At 36.3% G+C, this 24,219-nt stretch overlaps 1 protein-coding gene across 2 annotated transcripts in view; it reads right to left on the reverse strand.

Moving 5' to 3' along the window:
- The window catches only part of LOC114652773 (limbin-like), a 197,653-nt gene that overhangs the window by 22,336 nt on the left and 151,098 nt on the right, over positions 1–24,219 (reverse strand). For both annotated transcript variants that reach the window (XR_007935127.1, XM_051928206.1), the window contains exons 16-19: positions 23,439–23,576; positions 21,377–21,604; positions 16,001–16,200; positions 6,009–6,096 (exon numbers count right to left, since the gene is read on the reverse strand). Coding sequence is in view for 1 of the 2 variants with exons in the window: in XM_051928206.1 (XP_051784166.1) it covers positions 6,009–6,096; positions 16,001–16,200; positions 21,377–21,604; positions 23,439–23,576 (654 nt within the window). In the remaining variant the exon portion in view is untranslated. The remainder of the gene's footprint in view (positions 1–6,008; positions 6,097–16,000; positions 16,201–21,376; positions 21,605–23,438; positions 23,577–24,219) is intronic.

Here is a 24,219-nt window from a genome sequence, read left to right on the forward strand (position 1 = left end):
TCAAAGTTGTACATTTTTCAGAAGTCAAGCTGCCTGCTTCATTATATATACATGTTCAAAGAGAGAGACTTCCTAAGTTTAACCTTCCAAGTGTGACTTGCCGGGAGCAGCTCATTGAAGACTAATAAACAGGTATATACACTCACTAGCCACTTTATTAGATACATCTTGATAATCCTGTGTTGGACCCCATTTTGCTTTCAGAACTGCTGCAATGTTTCATGCCACAGACTCAGCAAGGTGCTGGAAATGATCCTCAGGGATTTTGGTCTATATTGACATGATAGCATCACGCAGCTGTTGCAAATTTGTCGGCTGCACATCCGTGATTGAAATGTAATGTTCCACCACATCCCAAAGGTGCTCTATTGGATTGAGTTCTGGTGACAGTGGAAGCCATTTGAGTACAGTGAACTCACTGTCATAGATAGATAGATAGATAGATAGATAGATAGACAGACACTTTATTAATCCCAAGGGGAAATTCACATACTCCAGCAGCAGCACACTGATACAAAAAAACAATATTAAATTAATGATTAATAAAAATGCAGGTAAAAACAGACTTTGAATAATGTTTAACGTTTACTCCCCCGGGTGGAATTGAAGAGTCACATAGTTTGGGGGAGGAACGATCTTCTAAGTCTGTCAGTGGAGCAGGACAGTGACAGCAGTCTGTCGCTGAAGTTGCTCTTCTGTCTGGAGATGACACTGTTTAGTGGATGCAGTGGATTCTCCATAATTGATAGGAGCCTGCTGAGCGCCCGTCACTCTGCCACAGATGTCAAGCTGTCCAGCTCCATGCCAACAATAGAGCCTGCCTTCCTCACCAGTTTGTCCAGGCGTGAGGCGTCCTTCTTCTTAATGCTGCCTCCCCAGCAAACCACCCCGTAGATGTTCAAGAAACTAGTTTCAGATGATCTGAGCTTTAGGACTTGGAACATTATCCTGCTGAAAGTAGCCATCAGAAGATGGGTACACTACGGTCATAAAATGATGGACATGGCTAGCAACAATACTCAGGTAGGCTGTGGTATAAACAATGGTCAATTGGTAATAAGGGGACCAAAGTGTGCCAAAAAAATATCCCCCACACCATTACATTACCAACACCACCTTGAACTGTTGATACAAGTCAAGATAGATTCATGCTTTCATGTTGTTGACGCCAAATTCTGACCCTACAATTTGAATGTCACAGTAGAAATCAAGACTTGTCAGACCGGACAATGTTTTTTTCAATCTTCTATTGTCCAATTTTGGTGAGTCCATGCAAACTGCAGCCTCAGCTGCTTGCTCTTAGTTGATGACATGCAGTGTGGTCCCCTGCTGCTGTAACCCATTTGTTTCAAGGTGATATGTATTTGGAGATGCTCTTCTGCATACCTCGGTTGTAACAAGTGGTTATTTGAATTACTGTTGCCTTTCTATCAGTTCTAACTCGTCTGGCCATTCTCCTCTGACCTCTGGGATGAAAAACGCATTTTCGCCGAGACAACTGCTGCTCACTAGATATTTTCCCTTTTTCTGACCACTCTCTGTAAACCCTAGGGATGATTGTATATGGAAATCCCAGTAGAGCAGCAGGTTCTGAAATACTCAAACCAGCTCGTCTGGCACCAACAACCATGCCACATTCCAAGTCACTTAAATCACCTTTTTTCCCCATTCTGATGCTCGGTTTGAACTTCAGAATGTCTACATGCCTGAATACATAGAGTCGCTGCTATGTGATTGTCTGATTAGGCATTTGTGTTATAAGCAGTTGAATAGGTGTACCTAATAAAGTGGCTGAGAGTGTGTGTGTATATGATATATACTACATATAATATATTGGAAGAAAAATAGCTTGGCTGTATCTAAGCAGATGTTTAGGGCTTCTCTGTTCAAATTACAGGATGCAAACATAATTACTTCATTAATTTGGTATCCTCTCATTCTAATAAGCCTAGGGTCTTATTTAATGCAATTATTGCACCTATTTATCCTCATTCAGAGATGGGATTAAATAGTACTGTTCTTTCATGTGAGCAATTTCTTTCATTCTTTGTCAGCAAAATTAATACTACCCACTCTGGCATTGTTCTTACTGGTTATGTATTTCCTGTTGTTAATCATGGCATTGTCTTGGAATGTTTTGATGTTTCACTTTCACAGTTAAAAAGTATTATTGACACTGTAGCAGTTGAGGTATAGATCCACCTCTTGAACCCTCAGGTACCACTCCAAACACCAGGTAAAAGTCCAAGACTTCTTTATTTTGCAATAATACAGTGCACCAAGCACCCTCCACTCCACACTACTCATATAATCACTAACCACTACAATAATAACAATTCCTTCGCTCCCAGACACTTAGCCACCCTACCTCCCAGTTCAGCTCAGTGTACTGCGGCTTTCCCAGAGTCCTTTATACTCCCTGACCCGGAGGTGTTCCTGCCCAACAGTCCACAAGTCCTTATTCCTTCCAGGTCAGGGTAAACAGTCCTTATCTTCACCCCAGAAGCATGTCGTTTCTTCCTGTCACGGGATTATGATGCACTTCCGGGTTATAGGGCATATATGAGTCCACGGGCCTCCCGACAGCAACTCCCAGTGGTCCCCAAGGTATCCAGCAGGGCTGTGCATAAAGACTACATAGTCCATGAGTCCCTGCTGGAATTCAGGGCACGTCCATGCTGTCGGGAGAGCTCCTCCTGGCGGCCTGGGGGTGAGGGCCAGAATATGAAGCCGGCAATCCATCACAACACACTTAAACTTACTTTGAGTCCTCTTGATGTTATTCCACCACACCTCTTAGGTTTGTTAGCTAATATCAATATTTCTGTTAGTGGGAGGATTGTGCCCTCAATTTTTAAAAATGCGGTTGTGCGACCTTTTCTAAAAAAGGCAGATTTAGATCCTGGAGTGTTAGCTAATTTATAATCAATTGGTTAATCATCTTGATTCCAATAATTTATTTGAGATCTACCAAATCTGGCTTTCGGCATTTTAATGGTGTTGATACTGCCCTCCTGAAAGTATTTAATGACATCTTTCTTATTACTGACTCAGGTGGGGCAGCACTCCTTGTCCTCACAGACCTTTCTGCAACTTTTGATACTACTGACCATGAGATCTTGTTGTTGCAACTTGAACATTGACATTTATATAAAATGTAATCTCCCATGCCAATATATGTAGTACAATATATGACAAAACTGAATATCTGCAAAACAATCTAAAAAGGAGCATATATTTATTTTCAAAGACAGAACTGCCATAAGTTATTAATACTGTTCACTAGCCCTTAAAGGTTTCATTTAGATTTAGTGATGATGCTATACAGGCTACTAAAATGTTCTATGAACACCTATCAGCCATTGACCTCCACATCATACTGCAATTTAGGCTCCAGGTACTGCATGAAAGTCTGATCTCACAAAGAACAAGGATACTTACAAATTAATACCAAATAAGTACAAGGTACAAGCTTAAATATTTTCATCATTTAAATCTGTTTCGACCAGGACAGAGCTGTAGGAAGCTGAAGGGTGCACCAGCAGAAAAAACTATTCATGGACTGTATCTGAGTCTATTATAGGCCATATTCACACATCTACAATTCCTCATACTGGGTGAAGCTATAATTTCCTCAGAGCTTAACATTAAAATATTTGAAATTTGAAAGAAATCAGAATATCTACTTGAATTGAGACTTAGATAAAAAATGCATACTGGTAGTGATAGAACAAGTACCTCAACCTATGTGTCTGGAGTTAGGAAATAAGAGATACAGTATAACTATACTACCACAATGCACGTTGCAAGAAAAATGCCTAATAACAAATAATTGCATGTAAAACTTTTGAGTTCTGAGAGAGAAGTAAATCAGCAATCAGGAAATGCTACTTCTATGAGGAGAATAATAGGGGACATGAACAGATGTGAGAACTACAATTCTGATATATAGTACAAAGTAGTTAACACATTATCAGAAAATTGTACGTATGGCCATTAAAAATGATCCTCACATTGTAATATTTTGTTGACATTCAAACATCAAACAGTCTGTCTTACATATAATTGTTTCAAGATTCTGCACAGAACAGAAGTAGATATATAGCATAGTGTATCAAGATGGCTAGTCTTATACTGTATCAAATAAAAGCTGACTGAGTGCATCAGAGTCAGTACATCTAGTTTATGCACTTTATGCAAAATGTAGATACCATAATTAGGAAAACTGTTAGAATCAAGCTGGACCAGCATTTTCTAGAACTATGGCTTTGTATAGCGCTGGTGTTCTCATACATGCATCTGGACTCTAAAAATCATTGCATGATTTTGGACATGGTGTGATACAGTGACATCTAAAAAAAGGGCTGTAAACAAAGGCAAAGGACATGTAGTAAGTACAAATATGATAGAATATTATTCAGAAGTAAGTTCAAAACAATCCCAGCTGTTAAACCAAATACAACATATGGTAAGGCATAAAACTACAGTAAGGAGGTGCCAGGGGGTTGGGTACACTTTTATTAACCTTTACGACCCCCTGAAAGCCTTGACCCTGAAAATAAACTTTAAAAACATGTTATGGTGCTATAAATCACCCACTGTCCATTACTAGGTTTACAGCTCATTACTGTCACAGATCAACTTAGTCTAGATGGGATTAGATTTAGAGGTGCAGCAGGCTGTCCAGCAAGGACGGGGAACACATCTATTAACAACGCTCAGAAGGATTAAAAAAAGACACATTCATTGAAAACAAATACATAAAAATCCCATGCCAAAACATGTAATGGCGACTGCGAAAGCTGTGATAACAACAGTGTTAATTGTGGAGGGGAGCTGCGTGAGACTAGCGTCATCTTATGCCCTGCTCATATTTGCTGTTTTGGAGGTGTTTCTTGTAGCCCGTAACAGAATAAGGAAGTAATCAGTTTTAACAGGCTTCTAGATTACAGGATTGTTGTTTATTATTGTTCAATAAATAAGTCCATTATTGTTATTGTTATTCAGTGTGAGCTTCAGTCCTTCTATCTTGGCACTCACTACAATTTGATTACATACTAACCCCAAAAAAGGTACTTGTTAGGGTGCTTCCTTTTACTTTAGCCTGCTTTAGGCATGAAATGATGCATTTCTGCAATCTGTTTTCTTAACTAACTAGAGCTTCAGTGGTGCCAGTGGTAGGGTGGAGCTGAGGCAAATTGGTTCAAGGCACACAATTATCTTTACTCATATGATGAAATGTTTATTTTTGTGTTACAAAACACAGTCCATGTAAACATTTGTCATGAAAAGTGGTTGTTCTGCACGTTGTTGGTCAGAAGAAACTGTGGTGCAGCTATAGTTTGCAGGTTATGCGTCTGTGCATGATGTGATATGTCTGTTTAAGATACAGTATGTATAGCCTAAGTGATCACCTTCTATATAGGTAATTTGTAGTATATTCTATATGTAGTAGTGGTGGTGCTGCAGAGAAGGTGGGGGCTGAGTGAGAGAGCTCAGATGATGTGATCAGAAAGTACTACGCTTACAGTGCCTATAGGTAGTCCCTGTATGCTGAAGCATTAGCTCTTATAGTTCTTGCTGTAAAGCACCTGCTTTTAATGGCCCCTGTAATCCAAATTGCCGTGGGTTTGTGGTTGACCTCTAGCAGTTGCCACAGTGCAAAATGTGCAGCCTGGTGTGGATCATAGTGTGCACCATCCTACCAGAGTACGACTTCAGTGTTACTCCAACACTGAAAACACCGGGACACCCCCAATTACAATGGGGTATTTTACCACGAGTTTAAAGACACTCTTGTAAAGGTTAAACAATGGCAAATTATTTCTGATGTCTGAGTTTTAATCTATGCATTGAGCTTTGAGTGCATTTCAATTTGAAGTGAGCAGCAAACTAAAATTTAGACTTTGAACTTTTGTCAGATTACACAGTCGAATTAAAAAGTGTCATACAGTAAACAAGAAAAAATCTACAATACCATCTTCAAACAAAAACCTGTAATCAATTACCTGATCAAAATATGCCTGCAGCCTCTTAAATTCCAGTTGCTCTTTGAAATCTTCAGTTGTCTGACTGCTGGTGTGTTCATTCATCAGCCTAGTTTGAAATAAAACAGCGTGAAATAAAATCAAGGAAAGCTGAATAAAAGATCTTTTATCTACTACTCTTCACTTATGAATGTGTTACGGCTATCAGTTCCCAGGGAAGCTTTCTATGGACTGTGGACAATATTTAGCTCACAATATGTAAACAGAAAAATAAAAATGAATTATTTTTTAGTTTAAAATATATTGAGGACATCCATCCATCCATTTTCCAACCCGCTGAATCTATTTTTTCTTATTTAATTTTTACTGATCTGCTTTTCTGCCTCTTTTAAAAGTAATACTTCAACTGCTGTAACTTATTTTCTATTAAGTGTCTGTTTTCCAGTTGTAACCCCTACTTACACACAAAATATTCTGTGAGTTGGATGGAGAAACAAAAAATCATAAGGGGCATACTAAATTTTAGCAACACAGAATGAGACAGTTACAACTTTAACACAGCACTAACTAGACTTGCATAATATGGCAAGTAATATTAAATCTGTTGATACACTTATGAGAATCACAAACAGAACTACAGAAGAACACAAACACCTTTATTTGTTAGTGTTTTCATTCCACAAGCAATATTGCTCATACAGTACGGAAGACTTTTCGTGCCACTTGCTCCACCTTTTGGCATGATTAATGCACAGTCTTGAATAAAATGTGATACACTCGGAGGAGCAGTTAAGCGAAATGAAATGTGTTTGCTTTGTTTTTAGTTATGACACGCTGTCTATGGACATAAATTACAATGCAATAATCCTTTGTATTTCAATTAAAACTGACATGAAAATTGCATGCTGTAGTGAAAAGCAATCAATCATTTGGTTATTGTATTTTTAATTATGAAACCATGCCAAAATTAAATGCACCAAGTGTATACGCATTACATTTTAAATTAGTTAACACGTTGAATTGTACTTAATTATGGCATGAATAAACTCCCACAATACAGTACTTACAAGCACAACTACTATGTGCAACTCGATAAAAATACATTCTGTTTTAACAGTATTGTACAGTGGACATAAGCTTTGAAATGACTTGGTGGTTCCTACATAAAGTAGGGTACAGTATAGTAAAAACACTGCCACAACATGAATACTAGGAAATTCAAATGTCCACAGACCTTTGACAATGTTTTTTCAAAATCAAGTACATCACTTTCATATGACATTTCTCTATTGCTTCTCAATTATTTTGGAACATTAATGTAGGTTTGCTTTGTTTCTGAAAACATGCAAACAAATAACCGTATGTGATCAGTCCCTTAATGAATGACATTTATTTCTTTAGCAGTGTTCTCCCCAGTGTCTTTTAGCCGGGCACTCCGCCTGGGGCTAGTGGGGCTTGTGATCCCAGTGAGCACAGCTGAATGTGAAAGGGGGTTTTCTGCCCTTAAAAGGATCAAGACATGTTTTAGAAATCGCATGAATGAAAGCACGCTAAATAATCTCATGCTGATCTCCTTGGAGAGCCCAGATCCTGGGGACTTTGATTATGGGAAAGCTGCAGACAACTGGGCCTCTAGGAAGAAAAGAAGAATAAGTATTTAACTGAAGACACCTTCTGCATATGCAAGTTGGCTTTGAAGAATATTTTAAAATTTTTATACATTAGGTTTCCCATACTTTTTTTCATTGTTTTCACTTTTCTTCCTGACAGCAACAATACTTGTGCCTCTTGGTTCATGTCATAACAATTGTTATTTAAAATTTTTGTTAGGGTTGCAGTATCCTGAATTGGATACTTCTTAAATTTTATAAAAATATTCTGGCACAAGTGTCAAACCTTAAAAAAGGAAGTCATATTGAGTATTGGAAAATAATTAATAATAATTAGCTAATAAAAATAGTGCACATTTAATTTTTCCCACCACCAAATTTCCCCGTCCCTCCCCACCCGGCTACTTTTTCATGCCACCTGGCTAGAAAAAATTTCTGGGGAGAACACTGCTTTAGGCTAGTTTTGATAGAATGCTTCCTTCTTTCATGTACAGTATAGTTTTTATTGACAAGAAATGTTTGTAAAAATCTTCTACTTTACTATATTTTGTTGTTATTTTTTAACAGTTTTACCACTTTATAAATCACTCATACAACTCAGTGATAGTGAATTGCCAAATTTGATAAGGAGGCAAAGGCTATAAATAAATTTTTTGTTAAGTAAGTTTATGAAATTAATCAATGACTACACATTTTTATGACCTCTAGAACTGTATACTGCATCAATTAAAACAAACAAAAAAGAGTTGGGATAAATTTTTTCACTGAGTTGACATCCGATTATCAGTTAACACTTGAAGATGATTTAAAAATGTTATATAACTTACCCAAAGCTTACAATCAGCCTTATATTATGATTAATATTATATACTATATTATGACTTTTCCTATAGAGAATCCATCATGTTGTCTAGCCCTGTTTCACTCATAAAATCATTGTTAGTGGTGGTAAGTGAAGAATGAGATTCAAGGTTCAAAATTTTAAGAATCTGCTGGATTAGAGTAGAATACAAAGTTTATTGTCAAGGTGTATATTTGGTGTTGCATCAAGTTGTGATAGTATCTAAAATAATGTCAGTCTGGGGTGTAATTTCCAAGTGTAGTTACATTTCCTGTGTTTCTATAAGGCGCCCAGATTTGAAATTAAAACTGCAACTGGTGTCAAATGACAGCAGGGTAGAGAAGTAACTGTTCAACTGGTTGACTAGTGTGAGAATGAGTGTGGGTGTGTGCATAAGTGGCACCTGTAACCTAGACTTACTTCTGGTAACCTTGTAACTTTGAATTGAATTAACATGAACATAATTACAAATAAACATATAATCCTATAAATATTTCTGCACTAAGCACACATGGATATGCAGTTGCAAATAACATTTCTGTTGCACTTTAATAGATAAATATTTGATGAATTTTACATCCTGACTCTCCAAATGAATGGCAATGAGACAGACATAATCTTGTGTCTCCAGAACTGTTCTTAGTGTGCTAAGTCTGCAAGTTTATTTAAACACTCTACTCTATCTACACTACTCTATCTAATCTCTAGTATTTTCAGTGTCAGGTTTACATAAAGGTCACCAAAGTATCCAATGTACCAAGGTTATTATTGTAAATGAAAACTAAAACAAAGATTAAAAACTGTTAATAAAAAAATATTTTTGTAAACAGAAATAAAATCAAGAAGAAAAACTAAAATTAAATCAAAGAATTACAGTTGCTGAAAAGAATAACTAAAATAAAAGAATAAATAATAAAAAAAGTTCATTTTTCATAATGATCAGCTTTATGCATAGGCTGACATGGGCTGCAGTGTACCCAGAATTAATGAAAATACAGTATATGAATAAATATTTGCTCTTTTTCCTTCCAGGAGACAGACTGAGTCCTCTTTGCCCCTTTATCATTATCCCCAAAATAACTAATTTGCAGATAGTTGCATACACACCATCATCTCCAAGGTTATCTACTTTCACCCTGTCTCTCTCAAAATAAACAATTTAAGAATTATACAGTCATATAGTGATGTATGGCTCTATTTGGGAATGGCCATTTGGCCATGTGTCAAATTGACCATATGTTAGTCATGAAGAATACCGGTCATTGGAAATGAGGTTATATGGGTATGACAGTTCTATAATGGGGAGCCTCTTGAACCCAACACTGTCGACTAAGTAACTGGATGAGCTGAGCTGATGAGGACAAAACTAGCATATGTCCCGTTTCTGGGCAAATAAAAGGAAAGGTTTGAATTAGCACCAAGAAAAAGAACAAATGCAAGTCCAATTTCACATAAGGCAAGACAGCAAACTCTAACTTCATATGTGCAAAAGGTAGCAGCTTGGGGAATAAGCTCACCTGAACACAAAAAATGCAAAAGAAACCCCACTTAATTTGTTCATTGAAACTGACATGTCTATAAGGGTATGTGACATGCAGCCGCTAAGAAAATATGTTCTTTGTCTTGACCCAAATTTAAAATGTGCTACCCAAGTAAATGTTATGGTGGGACTGTAGAAAAGTGAATTGTGAAAGGGAGAAAGGAAGAAGGTTTTGCTGTGTTACACTTCTTCAACCATTTGTTGTTTGTTTTATTCCAGTCATATTTGGATCGATAATTTGTACTCTGAAGTGAATTTTATTCAGCAAAGATGCTCAAAAATATAAGCATCTTATAAGATTGTTCATATTTAGTATCTGGTTTATTTTTTTCTTGTTTTTAATGGGAGATACTTATAAGCTTCTACCAACATTAAGCAAATATTATTTCTAAACTTACTAAATCTACAGTTATGTCTGAATGTGACACAGAACTAAACTCCATAATATCTCTTTAATCATACCATAATTACTAAAACTAAAACTGTACCTAAAATATATAAAAATTAAATAGAATTCTTTTGTGAGTTGAAAAGTAAACTAAAAAAATAAGTTAAGAAGAAAAATTAAACCAAATTTTCAAGTAAGATCAGAAATAATATAAAAAGGAAAAACTATAATAAGCTTGAAAAATAGGTATCAGAGGACAACAATGTGCTTACTACTCCATGGACCTGGGGCTTCATGTATAAATGGTGCGTACGCACAAAAATATGGCGTAAGCCTGTTTCCACGCTCAAATCGTGATGTATAAAACCTAAACTTGCCGTAAAGCCACGCACATTTTCACACTAGCTAAAACCTTGGCGTACACAAGTTCTCCAATCGGTTTTGCAAACTGGTGGCAACCAGCGTCAAAGCAGTGCTTTTGTTCAAGTGTGGTTTCCCTTTCTTTTTTAGATACACATCCCTGACGCGGCTTTATAAATACACTGATATTAACCACATGTTGTTTATTAGTTTAATGCATCTGATTGTAATTAACCTGTAACAATCTAATGGTCCACAGAATGGTCAAACTATTCTAAATACCATAGCTACTTTGGCATTGTTACTCTCACTGCATATTCTTTTTCTTCTTTCAGTTGCTCCCGTTAGGGGTTGCCACAGCGGATCATCTTTTTTCCATATTACCCTCACTGCACCACTCAGAGTATTTATATCAATGTATCTGAGTGTGGAATCACAGATCTACAGCAGCTGATCAGAAAGAGAATTATCGATATACAGCATCAAGCACATGCTGCCTCAGCCATGCTGCCTAATTGAACTGCTCTCACACGACAAACACTTCAGAGCCTTTCCTGTACGGACCTCGCGGTTCAGAAACAATTTCATCCCAAAAACTATAAATGCACTCAATCAGTCCATCAAGTGCTCCTTGTAGAACTGTTTGTACTTATTAGTACAATCACCTCATTGTAAACTTGCGATACAGTTAGAGTATTGCACAATCTGAGCCACTTTATAAAGCGCGTATTTACATATGATGACGATATCATTTTTAAGACGAAATGCAGCAAAATATGTTTATTATATTTTACAGATAAAACTTTAGCTTCATTTAAATAATCTATATTGTTAATAATTAAACATGTGAGGACATGGTGTCGCTGCACTAACAAGGAGTTGGCGCTCCGTTCACGGATTGTTCCTGCCTCGCGCTGTATTCTTGCTGGGGCTGGCGCGACACTGGAAGGATAGAATAATTAAACATGTACTGCGAAGATATTTCAATGTTCCTTAAAAGTTTTGAAGAATCTGCATTCTAAGCTTACAGATGGCTTAACGTCTATTACAGAGCTGATTGTGTGGCGATTGGGTATTTGGAGAAAAAAAAGTAAGGACAGAAATTGAGGGTTAGTACATTTGAAAAAGACAGTGCTGCTGCAATAAGTTATTTCATTGAAGGTTGCGTACGGTGCAGCAAGCATCCTGTGTGTGACATAAACAATCACCGCGCCACCGTGTTCCCATGTTTAATAACACGTTTTACCTCCTTATCATCATGAAAATGATATCAAGTATACATCTCTGTATTTTAATTATTCAGAGAGCCGTAATATTATGAATGTAATGGATTCTGTGTCTTGTTAGAGGAAGAGAAAGCCTGTTTAGGAAGCACGTAGTGATTCACACACATAGAGCACATAGAAGATCAAATACAAAACAAAGCATTTAACGTGCTACTTTAGTTACGATGGGATCTGAGAAACTAGTAAATTAAACGATTTTAAGATGAAGTTTATGATGTTCTACTTTAATGACAAAATAAACTACATGATTAAAGTGGAAATTTTGAAATTAAAGTTGACATTTTGTTCTTTTTTCCCCACTGTGTGCCTATTTTTTTTCTCTGTACCTTAATAAGCTTTCATATGACACTCAGACGGTGGGCTACGACTCGCCTTTTCACGGCGACTTTGATATCTGACAACTTTTTTATTTCGGCACTGTGCGACTTTGTGAACTTGAGCTTTCGAGTTTCTCTGACACTTTATGTCACTCGATCAACTTCCTTTTGTTATTTATACCACTGTTTAAACCAACAAATAGTACGTTTTTCCTTGCCTCCACTTGGTATTCGCTGAAATTCTTCTATTTCCCCCCCGTACTTTTGCCATTGCCTTTTCACAGAACGCTGAGCTTAAGGTCTGTTTATATTGATTTGCATATTCAAAGAGGCGTAATTCTGGGAGGAGTTTGGCGTGTGCACGTGCGTTACTTTCAATGCTGACCGGGATTTGTGGAGTGGAAGAACATGGAAGTTGGCGAACGCACAGATTTATGAATCTGGAGTTTTTTGTGCGTATGCACATTAACGCTTTTTTTTGTTTTAGTGTGAATTCTCCGTTATGCATGAGGCTTGCACTCTCTGTCAAACTTCTGTGGGATTCACATCTGTTTTAGATGAGCAATCTGGCTTCCTATCATATACCACAAACATGCATATTGGATTAAACTGGTTGTGCTGTGAGTGAGCACGGATATATGTGTGGGAATGTTGTTGGACATTCCACCACAGGGTACTTCCCTGGTATTTGGAAGGAAAACACAGAACATCTAGGGAATGCCCCAAAGGAGAGACAGGGAGTACAAGCAAATGCACATAGACAGTGATTAGGCTAGGGTTCATGCCTTAGTCACCTTAAGGGTTGAGGCACTAGTGCTAACCAATATAATCTTAATTAAAAAAAAAGACTTTTGAGGTATCAGAGCATACAAACAAATTCTTTCCGATTTGTCTATACTGTATAGGTACAGTGCAGGCCTTTGTAAGTATCATTGGAGTTCCATGTTCAGTAACTAAAAATAATTCAAATTTACTTACCCATCAAGGTCTCTGAACAGAGAGCTTCTTAAAAAAAATCAGTACTTATTATGTATATAGATCTTGCAAAGAGGTCCTCCTTTTCTTAAGCATGTTAAGGAATTCTGGAATCAGCATGACTATTTCACTTTATTTTTGACAACGACATCCATTTTCAATATGCATTGATATGCCAGAAATAGGCACTGTACCTGTCATTCAAGATGACTTTGGAAAAATCATTACCACAGGAGAAAGTGCTGATGCTGGCACAAGTCAAGCTTATCATTATTTAAAAGCTTACAGAAGGCAGACCTCTGAATAATACAGCCTTAGATTACATTTCTCAATTATGGTCCAGTGCACATAGCTCTGTTTCTACTGGGGCTACTGGATTATAAGTATGAACTTACTCCCAACACCAGGCACTCAGTGTAACAGTGTTCAAAATTCCAGTCTCACACAGGCTATAAAGGTACCAAGATTACAGGGCTAGGCATGTTTTTCTTATTTTTTTTTCAGCTGTCATACACCATGACTCCTCTGTTTGATGTAACTGTGTCCTAGAAGAAAGGAGTTTTAAATCCCGAGAAAAAGCACATTGTGACAGCCACTATACCCATTTTCAGCTATGTTATTTTTCATGGTTAAATAACAGCAGAGTAAAATTATTTTTTACTCACTGTGGTAACACACCATTGTTTCTTTTGTTTAGCTGGTATTCTAACAAAAGAAACAGACTGACCATGCAATTCTTAGATAAAATCAGAATCAATGAGTTGTATGTATGAACACTACATTCACATTCACATTCATAGAAACCATCAACTCTACGCCAGGGTACGTACTTTTCTTTTAACCAGGAACTATCATGGATGATGCTCAGGTGATGAATTGTGCTGATTGGTTGACCATAAACAATGGCACCTTCTTACAAATCTGTTAATAGTTATTAACTTCGGAGAGTTATCGGTGAATATAGAGCACCGCACTTTGCACAACATCAATCTTTTATCGCCGCCTTCCTGTTGTGACATGCCATACAGTGCATCAAAGCAATAATCTCCCTTGTGAAGTTGTGATTGTTTTGAAGCAACATGGTGTGGGAGTTTCACACAAACTCCTAATCGTGTGGCATTTTGCTTCCCATTAATCATAGCCACCTCCCTGGTGCACTGTGCTATACACTGCATCAAAGCAATAGGGGTTGGGGGAGTCCCCTTGTGAACTCCAGGACGTGCCTCTCTTTGCATGTCAACTATTTTGTATGAAGGTTTCAGTTCAAGATGTGTAGTTGGAATGCAACAGACAAAAGTGGTCAGAGACCACAAGTACTAATACTCTTACTATGATTCACTATTTGGACATTATTATTATATGACTTTGTATAATTCAAGGTTGTGAGGTACACTTTGCTGAATTCACCATCATTCCTCTGGCTACAGCAAACTGCAAACTGCCCACATCAGTGTGTCAAGGTGCTTTAATGCCTAAATGCAGTGATTTGAAACCTGTTGTGTTTTATTTGTTTTGTTTTCATACTAGTAATTTCAAAATCAATCCTTTCTTTTACATGCTTTTTTAACCCTCACTTAAACAGGTCCGACATCCACAAGGCATTAGGCTATAATGGGCAGTGAGCACACATGCCCCAAACTAACATTTTGTATTGTACAAATTATCAATTTAAGCAGTGTGTCCCACATGATCTTTCTAATGCTTTTGCTTTACTTCAATTTTTTAAGATGCCTAGAGACTAAAAAAGTTTGTAAATGTACATATGGCGTAACATTCAAGGTTGGACAAAGGCTGAAAACAAGCCTGGACAAGACTCTAGACCATTACAGGGCCCACTCTCAATCACACACATAAACGCACACATACTGTACATTCAACCCGTATTCACATAGCAACAATATGTAATTGCCAAATAACATAACCTAAATAATAATAATAAATTTTTAAAAAACTTTTGTAATTAATTCCTTCTTTCCTTGAGGATATTTTGGCTGATGTAAGTTTCATGAACTGGGACTTGAAAAGCTATTCAGGTATGACAAATGTAAGGAAATAAGTATGTTATTTCTAACATTAATGTTGTAACATAACACTTATGTTATTTCTTATAAACTTTATTAAAGCAACTGACCATTATGAATACTAGGTGAATGTAGCACTGTGATGGTAAATTATTGGGTGACCAGATTGTCAAATTCCCAAACTGGGGCACTTGTGTAGCATGCCTACCCACTCGATTTTCCCACTCATGGGAAAACAAATTCTTTCATAGTGAAAAATCATCAAACGTATCCTTTAATAAAATATCTTCCTGAGATTCTGGTTTTAAAGCAGTGTGAGGCCAGTCTTGCTTCAAAATCTGTCTACTTAATACTGGATTTATGCAGCAGACTATTCAAACCACAATTAAATATGCTCACTTGATTATATTGTTCAGATAAGAGATTTTCCATATTATATGAGAATTGTTATTGAACAACTTCCTGTTCTGAATTACACTTCTTCATTGGAAATTCTGTTTCTGGCTAACTAATTATATTCCACTTCAAGTCATCCTCATGAATCAAGGTCATTTTCTTGAAAATTTGTCTCTTTGTACAAACAGAATGAGCAAGTGTCGCTAGACATAAGACAAACGTAATATAATACATATGCATTTATTAAAAGCTCTAATAGCTAGAAATATTGCTCCTTACCGTCTTTTTTCTATGTCCATAATTTGTTGACGCTTTGTAAATGCCTGCTCTAGAATGGAAGCTATTTGACTTTCCTCGTGACTATTGTAGTTGGTAGGAAAATCCTCCTCTCTGGAAGCAGCCATGCTTTGATCCTTCTTCCAAGCATTCCACCATGCCTGTTCTTTGAGATGAACCAGTCTGTCAGCCTCTTCTAAACCCTAACACAAAAAAATAATGAATACGAGAAAAATATAATAGAAAAATCAATAGAATTTAGCACCTGTTAGTTGTTTAATCAGAAATATACTAGCATCTACCAACTTAAGCAGAAATATAGAAGATCTTTACAAACTAGCTTTAGAGTCCTAGGTATCTTAGCTTGATATTATTTTGGAGAATCTAGGATTGGTGAGCTTGTGGGGCCGAATGGCCTATTCTCATCACAACTGTTTGAATGTTTGAACTCAATAATAAAATAAAATACATTTCTGGGCACTAACAATACTGAAATGCAAAGCATGTTTTCTCTGAAGAATCTCAGATAATGCTTAAATTCAATTAAATTTCAGTTTCTTGCCATTAGCGCATTAACAAGTATTTGTTACTAGTTTTGCTAGTGTACAACTATTAAAAAAACACATTAAACATCAATACAGTACTTGGTACAATGACTAACTTGACATAAATGACAACTAAAGCAAAAGAAATAAACAACATCAATTAATATTAAAAATAAAAGAAAATGAAAGAAAAAATAATAAAGTAAATATCAGATATAAACATGCTACAATAAGACAGTCCAAGTAATAATGGCTTTCTTTGTCAACTAATTACTTAACCAGAGTCATGCATCTATAATTTGTTCCTTGTTTGTCTTCTCTTGTTGTGCAAACTTGGAAAAAGAAAGAAGTACCTCTGAAGATGTGTCATTAGCTGAAGACAAGTTTGTTTTCAGTACTTAGCTGCTGTAATGAATGATGCGGATGAAAGTTTCTTTTGGCATTTAAACCACAGCAAGAAGCATGAAAAGATTTTTGTAAGTTGATTTTTTTTTCATTTTTTATGAGTCGATTATATTTTTTTGCTGTTCCTAATGTTGTCTCTTTCTTAAAATGACTAACTCTTGATTTTTTTAATATGAGTATATACTGTATGTGGATAAAACAAAAGTGATACACTCAGGTTATATACTAGAAAGGGTTATTTCCATAACTTGCAATAAAAATGAACAGTTCAAACTTATTTGTGGTTCAGAAGTTTGTTTCTTTATTTTTAATGGTAATCTTTATGATCGAAAATTTGCTTGCATAACATGCATCATCCCAAATCATCCTATCAGTAACATGAACTTGATTGTAAATGTTTTTTACCCTATATTTTATTAACTTAAGTATGGTCACTTCAGTTCACAAAATGAACAAGAAGATGAGAAGTATGGCAGCATTTAAAGTGATCTAACCTTAGCTTTCAAGTGTAGGTCCCACAATGTATTTTGTATCTGCCTGCACATACTCATATTTACATAACTCAAAATAAAAACATATTCACTAATATTATACCTAAGAAGGTCCTGTTTCATTGGTTTTGGACTTGCACCAAATGACTATTGTGATGGAAGGCTGGGGCCCTTATCTTGCTGGGACCCCTTCTTAAAGGAAGGACTGGGGGAGCAGATATGTAGAAGGCACTGCACTGCCTACCCCAGAACGCTAGATGACAGCCCCCCTGGGTTGCAGCAGTCCCTCAGATTCCCACAGGGCTCCACGGGAGTTGGAGTTTAGCACAGCTGTGTTGGGATTCGTGGGATCCACCTGGAGGAGCTGCAGAGCCTTAATACGTCAGGCTTCTGCCACACCTGGGAGTGCTTTTGGTCCTTGCTAACGAGCCACCTGGAGTACTCTCAGCTGTAGCATAAAAGAAGCTGCCTGCCTTCATTTGGGGAGCCAGAGTCGGGGGGAGCAGGAGGACTAAGCTTGCTGGAGGAGGAGTGGAAGCGGAAGGAGCGACAGAGACAGAGAAGAAGAAGAAGAAAACAAAGTGTCATTGTTGGGCTTCACTGTGCTTGGTGCTTATGAACTGTGCCGTGCAGTTGGGTAATGAAGGAAAGGGTTTTCCCCAGCAGAAAAATAAAATATGTGTTGTTGAACTTGTGCCTGGTGTCTGTTTGTGTTGGGTTTGGGGAGCTGGTGCACACCTTAGTGGCCACACTATATATGCAAATAATACTTAATTTGTTATAGCCCACTAACATTAGAAACTTTTCAAGAGTTTCAGTTTTGGATAGCAAGTAGTTAATCCATAATACAATTATAAATTTGTAAACTGGAGTGTTGAATTTGATATGATTAAGAAATGATTTGTGAATATACAAATAACCTTCAGTTATAAGATGATTATACTGTACTGGCTTTCCAACAATAAAGCAACTGTTATGTTTTTAAATTGGGCTTCTATACTAAATACAGCAAAACTTTTACTTTCTAAAACCCAAAACTCAGAAGTGTTTTTAGGAGCATTCAAATTTAACGTATAAAGTGCCTACTATGATAATCATGTTTGCCTGTCTTTCTGTGTGAATGAAACAACTTTGCTCCAAGTGTACTGAATATGTTGAAATTCAGCACACTCATTCTTCAAAGAAATTTGCCAGGAATAGTGTGCTATGCACAGTTTTGAAATCTAAAAATCTCCTTTTGAAAGTCAGCGGCAAACTTATGAACTAATCTTGTATCTTAGAACAGAGAAAATTCTGTGTGGCTTTAACTTTGGATTAGTTTACTGTTTCAATTTTAACTTATATATATATATATATATATATATATATATATATATATATATATATATATATATAAGTTAATATATATATTTGGCTTTTATTCATTCAACAGTCACCCCTGGATGGCAAAACAGAGAAACACATGCAGTCATGTGCACTGGAATGGGGTAGTTTAAATGTAGGCAAGGTTAGATGACTAAGTATTTCCATACAAGAAAGGTATGATGTTATGTGTGTATCTGTTTATTCAATTCACTAATTATATTATTTTTTCAATACGCTATGAATGATATTGTTTATTTATTCATCACTGTGCAGGGTAAATACTGCCCCTTACTATACCAGAATGCAAGGGTAGGTCTCATTATATGCTAACAGTCTGACCATGCCTCCACATTCATCTCTGTGGCTATGTAGCATTTTGCATGAACCTCAGTCACAGTGGCTTACCTTTCCTGCAACTTGAAATCACAACAGGTAAGGGACAAGATGTTCGAGTCCTTAAAAGTAAAAAATAATAAAAATTTTCCCTATGGAAAAATGTATGAAAGACTGCATGGTAACAATTTATGCTACAGTGACTAAATCTGTACTCAGCTTTCCCATTACACTAAAATCAACTACACTTGGTGCATTACCTAAAGATTAGTGGCAAGGTTCGGCAAAACATTTTTCGCAGCGAATATGCTGTATTCACCGGTGGTCTTGTATGACAAATATTTTCTGGAAATTCGCTGTACAGTCAGTTCCATAATGCTTTCTGAAGCCTGCATAACATCACATAGCTTAATTGGCCATACACAGAATCTTCAAACATGCATACTATAAAGTGTCACAGTTTGCACTGAGCATGCTTTAAAAAAACAAACATTCAAAAACTTTGCAGTATTTTCATTTGAGGAGTACATTAGATGACTATAATGAGAAAGTTATGAGCACTGCGAGTGATCCCTGTGCTCTCTAAAAAGTAGCCATGGCACAGAACTGTTGCTACAAGGTAAAAACAAGCCTTAAAGGAGTCCTTCACTTCCCCAAGAAAGAAAACACATGATATCCATCCATCCATCCATTTTCCAACCCGCTGAATCCAAACACAGGGTCACGGGGGTCTGCTGGAGCCAATCCCAGCCAACACAGGGCACAAGGCAGGGAACCAATCCCGGGCAGGGTGCCAACCCACCGCAGGACACACACAAACACACCCACACACCAAGCACACACTAGGGCCAATTTAGAATCGCCAATCCACCTAACCTGCATGTCTTTGGACTGTGGGAGGAAACCGGAGCGCCCGGAGGAAACCCACGCAGACACGGGGAGAACATGCAAACTCCACGCAGGGTGGACCCGGGAAGTGAACCCGGGTCTCCTAACTGCGAGGCAGCAGCGCTACCACTGCGCCACCGTGCCGCCCCACATGATATCCTGTAATTTAAAAGTAATAATGAAAGACTTGTTGTTTACAAAGTGTTTCTGTCTCCTTGATAAGATCAGAAACAAAAGAGACGTTTCAGCTACACCCAGAACTGAGACTTTAAGCGATGGAATGAGCCAGTCCTGCACCAGTGCTTCATTGCACAGTTAATGTGTGCCCCAAGAATGGAACTCTATGAGTGCAATGATATACTGAATATTTTTTTTACTTATTGCTAGTTTGTGGTGATTTGTTGTATTATGTTTTTGGCTAGTGTTTTGTCTGCATCCTTTGTTGTCTGAGGCATGGTGGCGCAGTGCTTAGCAACCTCACAGTTCAGGTCACATTTTTGGCTACAATAATTGGTCTAGCATACTTTGCAGATGTTTCCCTAGCCCTCAGGGACACTTAAAAGACCATTGCACTATTATACTCCACTCAAAACTAGTTAATTTCCTCTTTCCCCATTGACTTCAATGCATCTTGTAGAATTCGTGATTTCTGTGATTTTGCCAAACTCATGGCAAAGGGAACTCATGCGTGATTAGTGCAGCACTACTAAACATTACAATGATCTGATATTTCTCTGAAACTATCATTCATCAGCCAAGCACCACAATGTTATCTGTCATGTTCAGATGCAACCAACAATTTTACCTTAAGACTTTAGCATAGGTTTTAAATATTTGATTAATTTAATATTTAAAAAATGTGAACTACAATTAGCCACAGGCCCTCCACATCCTACAACAACTTAAATATAGCACATAAATATTTTCATCACTTGAGTTGGAGTCTGCTGCCTATGAAAGCAACTTCAGCCACATTATATTTTATAATGGTATTAGAAAGCATATATTATGAGTACTACTAGCACATATAATTACATTCTATTATCACTGTTATTTTTGAATATAAATTACTACTACAAAAATATAATAAACAAAACTATGATTAAAAACACTTTGATAAAGTTACTGGAAAATTTTAAAATCCTCCAACTTTCAAACCAGCAAACACACTTGAATATTGTGTCATATGTATATTTTCTTAGTTGTTTCTGATTTCTCAAAGTATGCCATACTGTTTATACATGCCAAAAACAGACAGTGGCTTTATTTTTATTAATGTCTACAGGGTACCCCAGTGTAGTGAAAGTCCACTGCACAAATAAACAGAAATTAAAGAATGATTTGTCACATACCTGGATGTGTTTATGGATCATCTCTGCCAATGTGGGTCCTGTCATTGACCCTGATATCCTCAGTTCTTCTACCAGTAATGACTGTAAATTCAGAATGGCAACATATGTCTCTAGAGTCCTCACTCTCTTTTCAGCTTTTTGAAGCTGAAAAGCCGTAATATGTACTGCAAGGCCTTCTTCTTGAGCCTTGAGATAGTTGGCCCTTTCATATAATATTTCCACAAGGACCTAAAAAGAATACATGCAAGTCAACTCCATTCATTCAAAGGTCACCCTTCAGAAGAAAAATTGTATTATTGATTACTTGCTTTAAATCTGAAAATTCCTATATGCATTACTGGCCTGGAAAGTAATTGAATATTTCCTTTTGATCAAAAAGACATTTGTTTGAACTAAAATAGAAGTGACAAAAAATGTAAATTAGCAATATTACAGTAATCACATACATTGTTTGTTTACAAATTACGTTTGACTAAACAATACAGGTAGTTTAATTAGCTTAATGTACATTGTATGCAAATATAAAAACATTAGCCACATACTGATATGGTAAGGAACAGCAGACAATGAAGTTCCTTTATTTTTATAAGCAGACAGTTAAATAAAACATACCATGTTAATGTAATGTTTGTTTAAACATTAAACTATCTGAGTTTAAATATATCATATTCTAGGCTGGCAAGAGGTTGCCAGGGCCAAGGCACTACCCAAAATGGAACATGGCTGTGGAAAATCACATGCTGTATTCAGACTCAGAGAGGTGGAGAGAGTGGTATGTAGATCAATCAGACACTTAAAACCGAAGGACATCAGTATAAAGTAGAGAGGCCATCATTAATGGAAGTGTAGGTGACAAGTGCACAATCAAAGGTCTGGGGTACCTGACTCTATCCTTAGAAAGACAGGGATGCCACAGAACACAAATCAAATCAATAAAAATGTAGTGAGTCCACTTACAACTTACTGATTGCTGCAAAAAGCATATTTATTGGAAATAAGCTAATAACTTGCATGTATCTTTTAAAACAACCTAAAACATAAATCCAATCAAGGCTAGTTTACTTTTCTGGTATGCCAAAGGAAAGATAAATATAGTGTGGTTTGATGGAATGAAGCTCACTATGGTTATTAAATTGAAAATATGACTTATTACCTTAAAAAACAGAACGGTAGTATTTCCTAGAGCCAGCGCTGCAGACAGCACAGTCAATATGATAGTCACATTTTTATACATTATGGTTTAATAAGTAATACTTCTGTAAAAGGCCAAATTTCCCCCATGGGACAAATAAAATCCTATCTATCTATCTATCTATCTATCTATCTATCTATCTATCTATCTATCTATCTATCTATCTATCTATCTATCTATCTATCTATCTATCTATCTATCTATCTTATTCAGAATAATGGAAGACATAAAGGATAACACAGACAGACTTTTAGATAAGTAGTAGTACTTCAATAACACTTTCCAACTCTATGAGGAAGCAGGAATAACATTAGGTTGTAGTATGGCAACTGATATTTGTTTTGATATATTACTTCATGATTTATTATTTTTTAAAATACAAGTTACAAGAAAACTTTGCACAGATTTGTACAGATTCATCTTAAACAAAGAAGAGAATGGTCTGAGCTGCAAAGAAACATCAAATATTTGCCCTCTCAGAGAGATGTATTAGACATTTGATTCTTTAAATATTTATTTTAATCCAGCCATTCTTAAATCAACTAAACATACTGAAGATTCCAAATTATTGACTGCTATATGCCTCAGAGGCCACTCACTTCAAGTACTGTATTAGGACTGATGTTTTTCACAGTTTATTCTAGGTTCAGATTCTAGGCATTAATTAGATAATGAAGCTAGAACAGTTTTCACTTAGTTTAGATGAAAATGCGAATGTGAAAGTTATCATTGATTATATTCTGAAAATACAAGTTAAACAGAGCTGAGGGGAAAAACTAGTAAATACTTTATGAAATAAGTGACAAAACCAAGAAAAAACCTTAAAGGCTAAAGAATCCTGTCATAATTAATTAGTTTTATATCTCTTACCTTTTCTATCACCATGTCTTTCACTTGTTTTTCTTCCTCATAAAGATGTATTTTCTTTTCAGTCATTCTCTTTAGTGTTTTAAAATCAAAATATTCTTCACTGTGGTTAGTCTCAGCAGGATGTTTCTTAATCTTTAACTGTTAAGAAATACAATAAAATAAACTGGATGAATTTAACCAATTAAGTGTGACTCACTCAAAGACTGGTTATTTATTTAGGATAATCCTTGAGGATTAGACACAAAGAAATAAACACATATATACTGACAAAAGAGACCAAAGAAACTGAACAAGGTGCTGTCTGCTAAGAATTATCAAAATAAATGGCTGTAAAATTTAAGGATTAAGTAAAACTAAACAAGCAGAATAAGAAATGAACGTGTTTCTGTGGCTTTGATTGACAGTTTAAACAGCAGGGAACTAGGAAATCTTAGAGCAACTACATTTAGGGACAGAGCTCTTTTTATTGATGTTATTAAAAAAATTACCAATATTTTTCTTCATCCCAAAATCAAAAAAACTGGCACAGAAAGACATAAACAGTAACATATCTATTATTTCCTTGCCTTTCAAGTGTTAAAAACGATATAATATTGTAAAAAGGATTCAGATGAATATAATGATAAAAGCAGAGCTTTTGTAGTTCTTTTCACAAATTTAATTTATGTATATACATTAGAACCCAGATTATCCACACCCCGATTTACTGATGCTCCACATTACCCAGTGTGGACCTGTAAGTCTAATATATTACTTTTCTTATAATTCATAAAAGCTTTAC

The sequence above is a fragment of the Erpetoichthys calabaricus genome, chromosome 5, assembly GCF_900747795.2.
Source record: "Erpetoichthys calabaricus chromosome 5, fErpCal1.3, whole genome shotgun sequence".
Classification (NCBI taxonomy): domain Eukaryota; kingdom Metazoa; phylum Chordata; class Cladistia; order Polypteriformes; family Polypteridae; genus Erpetoichthys; species Erpetoichthys calabaricus.